Source organism: Trematomus bernacchii, unplaced genomic scaffold (genome assembly GCF_902827165.1).
Source record: "Trematomus bernacchii unplaced genomic scaffold, fTreBer1.1, whole genome shotgun sequence".
NCBI lineage: Eukaryota > Metazoa > Chordata > Actinopteri > Perciformes > Nototheniidae > Trematomus > Trematomus bernacchii.
The window spans coordinates 17,577,043-17,585,907 of record NW_022987739.1 but is presented as its reverse complement, the minus strand read 5'-3'; the positions used below and the strand labels follow the sequence as shown (position 1 = coordinate 17,585,907).

The 8,865-nt window shown below is 38.7% G+C and overlaps 2 protein-coding genes across 2 annotated transcripts in view; both read left to right on the top strand.

Annotated features, from left to right (window-relative positions):
* On the top strand, nt 1–5,214 carry LOC117495067. Its single transcript, XM_034146126.1, has 10 exons — nt 1–54; nt 257–272; nt 932–1,098; nt 1,634–1,744; nt 1,835–1,987; nt 2,120–2,374; nt 2,699–3,083; nt 3,365–3,606; nt 3,720–3,895; nt 4,158–5,214. Exons 1-10 carry the CDS (start codon nt 1–3, stop codon nt 5,008–5,010), a joined length of 2,412 nt encoding a protein of 803 aa, XP_034002017.1. The 3' UTR covers nt 5,011–5,214.
* A 1,090-nt stretch (nt 5,215–6,304) lies between these two features.
* LOC117495065 (fibronectin type III domain-containing protein 7-like) overlaps nt 6,305–8,865 on the top strand; it is a 7,534-nt gene continuing 4,973 nt past the window's right edge. Inside the window, exons 1-4 of the mRNA XM_034146122.1 lie at nt 6,305–6,483; nt 6,645–6,657; nt 6,818–7,078; nt 8,549–8,734. Coding sequence (XP_034002013.1) covers nt 6,439–6,483; nt 6,645–6,657; nt 6,818–7,078; nt 8,549–8,734 — 505 coding nt within the window. The 5' untranslated portion in view covers nt 6,305–6,438. The remainder of the gene's footprint in view (nt 6,484–6,644; nt 6,658–6,817; nt 7,079–8,548; nt 8,735–8,865) is intronic.

The window sequence follows — 8,865 nt, the reverse complement described above, 5'->3', positions numbered from 1 at the left end:
ATGGTCCCATGGTTAGTGCTAGATCGTATACCTCCTGGGTTTTATGCGGCGGAAGTGACGTAATAGTGGTCGTGGATGAGACGGCAACTTTTGTTGCGCTCGCGAGCCTCCAACAGACAAGTCTGTCAAGGATGCCAACGCGCAACAAACAGGATGCTTTCACATAAAATCTTTCAAACACTTAAGGATTTCGAGGAAGCGTTAGCAGACGTTGAAGAAACAACGATCACAAAGTATATTGTGTAAAAAGGAACAGGTTTTCGGGGAAAATAGTAAGTTTGTAAAGTTAGATCGGAAATTGAAGAAACAACGATGACCAAGTAGCCTACATTGTGTCAGTAATCAAATATTAAGTAGGCCTTATATAGGCCTAAGTATATAAGTATAATAATATAAGTATAAGTATATAAGTATAAGTATTACATATATAAGACGGGGCACAGAACGGCTCGGTTCGAGCCGTGAATTTATTCATCTTTTAAACGGCATCATTTAAGTTGCGCTGACAGAGGTCCACAGTTTCCCCGCAGCGAGGCTCCCCCGCCCTCCTCTTGACAGTTCACGAGCGTTCACACCACTAAAATGTTTATTTTGGTGTTCTGTGTTTTAATGCCTACAACAACTGAATTATAGGTTGGTAGTTTCAGCTTTCTACATAACTGATAAAAGCGAAAAATACGTGAAACTTTACTGTACATTCAGCAACAGGTTGAATTATCAGGCGTAAAGTTACTTAAGACATTTCAAATTCCGAGTGTCTTTCCAAATCTAAACTGACCAGTGTTAATACATCTTTTATGGATAAAATGTGTATTTTTGTCACAAATGTTTCAATACAGACGTGCAGCCTTCACCAGGGGAAAAGATATACTGGCAGTTGAAATGTGTACCATATGAAATATGTATTTTTGTCACAAATGTTTCAATACAGACGTGCAACCTTCACCAGGGAAAAAGATATACTGGCAGTTGAAATGTGTACCATATGATGGGGTGCCATTCCAACTCGTGGGCACCAAGATATATGGATGCCACCAGGGAAAGGACAGGTGTACTCGGCAAAAGGAGAAGTACCATGCACAAAAAGAGAAACAAGCGGTATATTTATGAATTTACATGCATTAACAACTTAAAATAATTGGTAAAGGAAAATTAAACAACTATTCGTAATATGACATGCATTATGTGGCATTCTATGACACATAACACTGTGACACATAACAACATAGGAATCAGCATTATGTAAATACATAAGTCGTTTAAACTTTAGAGGAATAGGAAACGAAATTCAATGGCCTCTTCTGAGACAAAATAAAGGGGGATATCCTTCCTTTGTTCACCTACAGAACCCAACCAGCTCACGGTCATGACCTGGCACCAAATTCTTCCTATACTGGTTACTTATTTTAACAGGGGATGGTATATGTGCAAAATAAATAGACACAAACAGTACAGATGCAGGGGTAATGACATAATGTCCCACTATAGTTATATTAGCAGGACCTACAAATATTTTAAAGAAGACAAAAGAAAGAACCATAGCAAAAATTATGTTCTCCACGTTATGGAGAGGAGACCATGAAAATGTATACATATATTAATATTGTATTTCTATACACCTTTTTTCTCTTAGCTTGAAGACCATGTCTTCAATGCAAGACGCCATCTCGTACAAAATACGAAGAAGATGGATTGCCCTGCCCAGATAACTGTCAGTCAGGTCATGAAATGTCCTGGTTTCAAGGTACAGCACAAGCACAGCACAAGTGCGTTCAATGCTATAATTGCTCTCGTGTCATGATCCCAATTGCCATGTCATTTTTATATTCCCCAGATTGCAGAGAACAGTAAAGCAAAGAGGAGGGAGCTCTCAGCAGCACTAAAGGCTGTAGTTGCAGCTGATCCTTCAACAGTTGAAGTAGTCATGGAATACCACACATGCTTCACCCCAGAAAGTGACCATCAAAACCATCCAACTGTTGGAGAGGTAACCATGCAAAATCTATTCCTTTAGCTGCTGTAAGAAACATGATGCGAGGTACAATTTGTGCTGTACAAAGAGGACTTTCTTTAGACAGCTTTAAACATCTATAATTACCCTGTTCAACGTCATGTACAGGTAGCTGAACTGCGTGAACCGATGGATTCCAGAGTTGAACAACAAATAGTGAAGCTCACCTTGGCTGGTGCCAGAAAGCTTAGTGAGATTAGACGTCAACTGTTCAATTTTGTAAATGACGAGCTATTCCGGGGGGAGCAGCCACCTCCACAAACACGTCGGAGGTTTTACCCCACAGACAAGGATATCAGGAATATCTTATCAAGAACGAAGGAGGGAATACGTGAATCCAAAAATGACCAGGTCAATCTGCAGGTAATACACTGAGAGTAGAATAGTATTAATATTATTCAAGCCATGCAAGTTTGTGTGGGTGGTTAATGCACAACTTACAGAGTTTGTGACTTCACCAAGCATGGTCAGTTTTTTTTTTTTTACATGATACATTGTCCTCTGAATGCAGGTGTAAGTAAGCAAAGCAAAGTAGCAGTATTTGGTTCATATGCAGGGTATGACCATTTTTCAAAATGCAACTAAAACTTCAAAACTGTTTTTTGCCCTGATATGACAACAAATGTTCCTAATGTTTGGGCCATGAGGCTACATGATGATAATGTCCAGTTACACTTTCATTCACAGCTTCTGACGCCCAGATGGTTAGTTGATGACTGCAAAATCAAGTACAGGCCAAGCCAGCTACAGGAGGACGGAACTGTCACAAAGCTGCTGTTTTGTTACCAGACAGCCTGGCAGCGAAGGCTTCTCCACCTGTATGGACAACAGATGTGCCTGCTTGATGCTACTTACCGGACGTGTCGTTATTCTGTTCCCCTCTTCTTCCTATGTGTACGTACAAATGTGTGCTATGCAGTGGTTGGCCTCTTTGTGACCCAGAGTGAGACAACAGCAGATGTCAAAGAAGCCCTCCAGGTGTTTAAGGAGTGGAACCCTGACTGGAGCCCTAGCCACTTCATGGTTGATTTCTCAGAGGTAGAGATCGGTGCCCTGGAGGAAGAGTTTCAAGGTGAAATTGCAGTAACTGTAGAAATCTGTTAATTCACATAATATGAAACGTTAATTAAAAAAAAGGATACATTTTACATAGTATTCCACCAACTTCCAAAATATAACCATTTACATGCAAATGTATGCAACAATCTACTTCAAAATAAAGTCATCACCTCCACTGACAGACAGATGTATAAAAAGCAGGCCTATATTTTGTCGCGTATACTATGTAATAGCAACGCGACAAAATAAAATGACAACATGGTGCAGGTAATATATCTCTTATATTTTATCCAGGTTCCAAGGTGCTTCTCTGCGACTTCCATAGGGAGAAAGCTTGGGTTGAATGGTGCAGGAAGAAAGATCATGGAGTGAGCCACGCACAAGACAGTCTCCTACCGCTTCTGAGAAGCATTGCAGCTGCTTCAACTCCAGAGGAGTTCAGCACACGCCTTTGCAACCTGCAGGAGGCCAAAGTCTGGAAGGACAATGAAAAAGTGAGGGCGTGGTTTTCAAATAAGTGGCTCCCAGAGGCTAAGGTGTGTATCAAGTTCAAATATTATATTTACTTTTATATTATATTTATTATATCATTTGTTGAATTTGAAGAGTCTTCCTTTTAATTTTTTTTGTCTTTTTTTGTCTTGTGTAGAGATGGGTGCACGTGTTTCGGGATGAAGATCTCAAGGTGGCCATCTACACCAACAATGGGGTGGAAAGACAAAATGAAACCCTAAAGCATTCTCATCTTGAAGGTTATAAGAACTGCAGCCTCAGTGAAATGCTCACTGTGTTGGTAACTGACTTCCTACCAAGGACATATCGGAAGTGAGCTAAAAAAGAATTACTATGATTATACATATATATATTTATATATACATACATACATACATACACAAACACACACACATTTTTATATATATATAAATGTAATGTTCGATAGCTTTGTTTCCAACATATTTGTTTGATGTTGTTCATTGTTGCATATGTTTCTGAGACAATTGTATTATCAAATACCATATCTATATGTCAGAGAAAGCAAACTGTCACAGAGAGACTTCTAAGATATTGTTCTCATCTCTTATTGAAGGTACATTGAACTCAATGTCAAGTACTCCTCATTCTACAGAAGGTACAATGAGAACATGCCAAAGTTCTTAAAAGACAGACCAAGAAGTGTAGCAGACCATGTGATGTCAAGGCTTACAGAAGCCCAGTTTTATGAGGCGAATGACGTTGTTGCAAAGGGCAATGGCATGTTCCATGTCAAAAGCCAAAGTCATCCTTGCACACAGCACCACATCAACTTTGGTGAAAGTATCATCATGCCATCGTGCACCTGCAAAGACTGGGCAAAGCACAAGTTGCCCTGCAAGCACTTCTGTGCTGTTTTTAATCATGTGCATGAATGGGGTTGGGAGAAACTGGCATCTAATTACAGGGATAACCCCCTCTTCTCCCTGGATAATGCATGTCTGGGACAGACTTCTTGTGAGAGGGATGACAGCGGCAGATCAGACATCACAGATCATACATACACACCGGTATCAGTGGAAATGCAGTCACCATGTAACGCTTTGCCCGAAAGGAAAAGACCAAGAAAGGTTAAACAAAGAAGGGAATGTGCCAGTCTCTTGCGTGAGATTACTGACTTAACATACCATCTGCAAGATGAAGATTACCTTAAAACGTTAACTGACCAAATGACCGAGATCTTGGAAGATGTGAAGCTACACACTCCACATGATCAGAGCCTTCCTCTGACGTTCACACCTAAGAAAAGGAAGAAGGAGATGGCCAACCTACCTGTGAAAACCGTACCACAAAAGCACCCATTCACAAAAAGGGTAGGCTGCTTTGCGGAAGCTATGAGGTTGAACTTCCGGGTCAGCATGAATGTGGAGGGAGTAGAGAAGGGTCCTGATGTCTCAACAAAAAAATAATCCCTATTAAATTATCCATACATATTTTTATTCTATTTAATTACAACTTGTATTGCAACATTTTTACTTTAACTCTGTAAGGTTAGTCTTTTTATTTATCTTGTATTGCACATTTGTATTCTTACTTCCTATGTTAATGTACATCTTTAAATTGTATTTTATTATATCTTTGTTGTATTGCCCTCTTTTACTTTCACTTCTTATTTCAACATAAATATTGTTATTTAAAATCATATTTAACATTTCTGCTTTCATTTCTTGTTTGTTTTATATGTTTATATACATATGGTTATTTTATTTTGCATTGCCAATTTTTGATTTTACTTCCTATAGTTACATTAATCTTTTTATTATATTTTTCTTATCTTGAAATTCACACTTTTACTTGTGTATATATATACATTTAGCTATTTATTAAGTATTTATCTTGTATTGCACATTTGTATTCTTACTTCCTATGTTAATGTACATCTTTTAATTGTATTTTATTATATCTTTGTTGTATTGCCCTCTTTTACTTTCACTTCTTATTTCAACATAAATATTGTTATTTAAAATCATATTTAACATTTCTGCTTTCATTTCTTGTTTGTTTTATATCTTTATATACATATGGTTATTTTATTTTGCATTGCCAATTTTTGATTTTATTTCCTATAATTACATTAATCTTTTTATTATATTTTTCTTATCTTGAAATTCACACTTTTACTTCTTGTGTATATATATATATATATATATATATATATATATATATATATATATATATATATATACATTTAGCTATTTATTAAGTATGTTATTTTGTTTGTTCTAAAATTGAGCAACTGTCACAAAACAACATTATCCTCCACAGGATAATGAAATGATTGTGATTTAACTTCCATGATGAAATACTGGTCAGATATCCACCAGATCTTTTAGTGATTTTTTGTCTCTCTTGGAGAAATTAAATCGCAACATCCAAAAAAAACCTTCAAAACACAAATACACAACCGAAAATAATACATTTAATACTATAATATAAAGAGATGGACGAATTCATTTCAATAAACATGTGAAAACTAAATCATACAGGTTTTAAGGGGTTTATTTGTGTGAAGACGGCAGCAGCCAGCGTCGTCTCTTGTCCTCGGTGGCAGATTACGTCACTTCCGCCTAAAACCCAGGAGGTATACGATCTAGCACTAACCATGGTCCCATGGAGGTCCACCGGAAGGGGAGGGACTTCGCCTCTCTATTACGCTGCTTCACTGTGATTGGTCAATTGCTTCAGTGGGAGGGGCCAAATGCAGCTATTTATACCAGCACAGACACCAGGTATGTTTAGAAAAAGGTGAAACCTTGAAGAGTGAAGCATTTAAATCCAACAGAAGCTGCATAGTGTGAGGAGAGAAGTCATTTTTTTACATTTTACTTCAAGAAAAGATGAAGTGGCCAGCGATTTTTGTCTTGCTGAGCATATGCTCACAGGTAAAGTAACGGACTAAAATGTGTTATAGTAATTTTGCTTATTTCATTTCAGGCTCAGAAATCCTGTTTTTAAAAAGGAGTGATACAATGTTACAGTCAAGTAGTAGGAACTTGAATTTCATATAAAACCATAACCGTTTTTATGTTATCTACATTTGCAGGCTGCAGCACAAGGTATGTATTTTATATTTTACCATAACTACACTGCAGATGGTATTATCATTTTCATATGAGAATGAAAGTGCACAAAATATTGATGGTATATGTATCTGTAAATGAATCAATTTCTCAGGGTGTAAAAAAGTAGGCTACTATAAAGATGCTCTCTCATCAGATATCGAAGTATCCGTGTTCTCTGCAACATCGAAGAGCGCGATTCTCAGATGGACCAGGGTCCACGGAGCCAGCTCATACAAGGTCATCGCCGCCACCAAGAACTCCCCAGGCAGCCCCGTTGGTTATGCCTTGTTTGGTCCAAACACAGTGATGGGCACCATCAACTCTCTGTCCCCAAACATCATGTATACATTCACAGTTGCAGCTCTGGATAATGCTCAAGGGATACTAAACATTGGAACTATCGATTCTTCCTCGGGTGAAGTAACCTTGTGATGTTAAAGCACTTAACTGAGCGTTTTCTTGTTTCATCACAACAAAAAAACGTTCTGGTGCATGTGTTTTAGTTAGTACAGTAGGCCTACCGTTTTATTCTGTGATATTCGGGCAAACTAATTATGCATATAAAAAAAAAAAAGTATTGGGACACTCCTTAATCATTGAATACAGGTGTTTCATTCAGTCCCATGCCACAGGTGTATCAAATCAAGCACCTAGCCCTGCAGTCTGCCTTTACAAACATTTGTGAACGAATGGGTCGTTCTAAAGCACTTTGAGCACCAGGAAAAGCGCTTTATAAATGTAATTTAATAGAGCTCACTGAATTCGAACGTGGTACTGTAATATGCCACCGTTGCAACAAGTCAGCTCGTGAAATGTCTTCTTTCGTAGATATTCCACGATCAACTGTAAGTGCTATTATTGCAAAGTCTAAGCGTTTAGGAACCACAGCCACTCACGTAAAGACCACGTAAATTTACAGAGCGAGGTCTCCGAGTGCTGAGGCGCAGAGTGCTTAAAAGTCGCCAAAGCTCTGCTGACTCAATAACTGCGGAGTTCCAAACCAGCTCTGGCATTAATATCAGCACCCAACGGTGCTGCCACTGGACTCTGGAGCAGTGGAGTGACGAAACACGCTTCTCTATCAGGCAGTCTGATGGACGAGTCTGGGTTTGGCGAATGCCAGGAGAACGTTACCTGCCGGACTGCATTGTGCCAACTGTAAAGTTTGAGGGATAATGCTATGGGGTTGTTTTTATGGGGATTCTTAATGTTTCATCTTACCAAGTCATTTTGGACAATTCTATGCTTCCAACTTTTGTGGAAACCGTTAGGGGAAGGCCCTTTTCTGTTCCAGCATGACTGTGCACAAAGCATGGTCTATAAAGGCCTGGTTGGATGAGTTTGGTGTGGAAGAATTTGACTGGCCCGCACAGAGCCCTGACTTGAACACCTTTGGGATGAACTAGAACGGAGATTCTCCAAAATCTTGTAGAAAGCCTTTCCAGAAATTAATATAGCTGCGAAGGGGGGGACCAACTTCATATTAATGCCCAAGAATTTGGAATGGGATGTCATAAAAGCTCCTGTAGGTGGCCCAATACTTTTGTCTATATAGTGTATGTGTATACACATTACAGTCAGAATGTTTTTTAAACATTTGTTATCTGAATAACTAATGTAACGTGTACATTTAAACACTTACATGGTACTTTGATGATGAGCAGAGGAGCACAGAAGAGTCACTGTTAGTGCCTCATGATTTAAATAAACCTTTCTTTAAGCAAATAGTTTTATTTTATTACATTCAGAATTCAAATTTGACGTACTGTTGCAGACACAAAATAGTTTGCCCTGAAATCTGTGGGTAAAAAGATGGATTGCATTGCCAACTATTGCTGGGAAGGTGGAGTATCTCGTCAAACTGTATTTCTTGTGAATCTTTTAGCTCCTGAGGTGATGGATCCCCTCCGGACAGTGAAGTCGAAGGACAGCAAGACTTTTATGGTGTCTTTCAGCTTGAAGACAGGGGTGACATCTTACATCATACGATTGCAGAATCCCAACCGCTTCATCAGAGAAAACATCGTGTTCTCCTCCCCCGCTGAGATTGAGTCCCTCGAACCGTACACGAGTACTCACTCAGCATCATGTCTGTGAACAGTGGAGGCCAGAGCCAGCCATCTTCCTCTGTGACTGCAAAGACAGGTACTGTTGTAGTGTTTGTGTCCATAATTCAAGATTGAGAAACAAAACCTCAAAAAT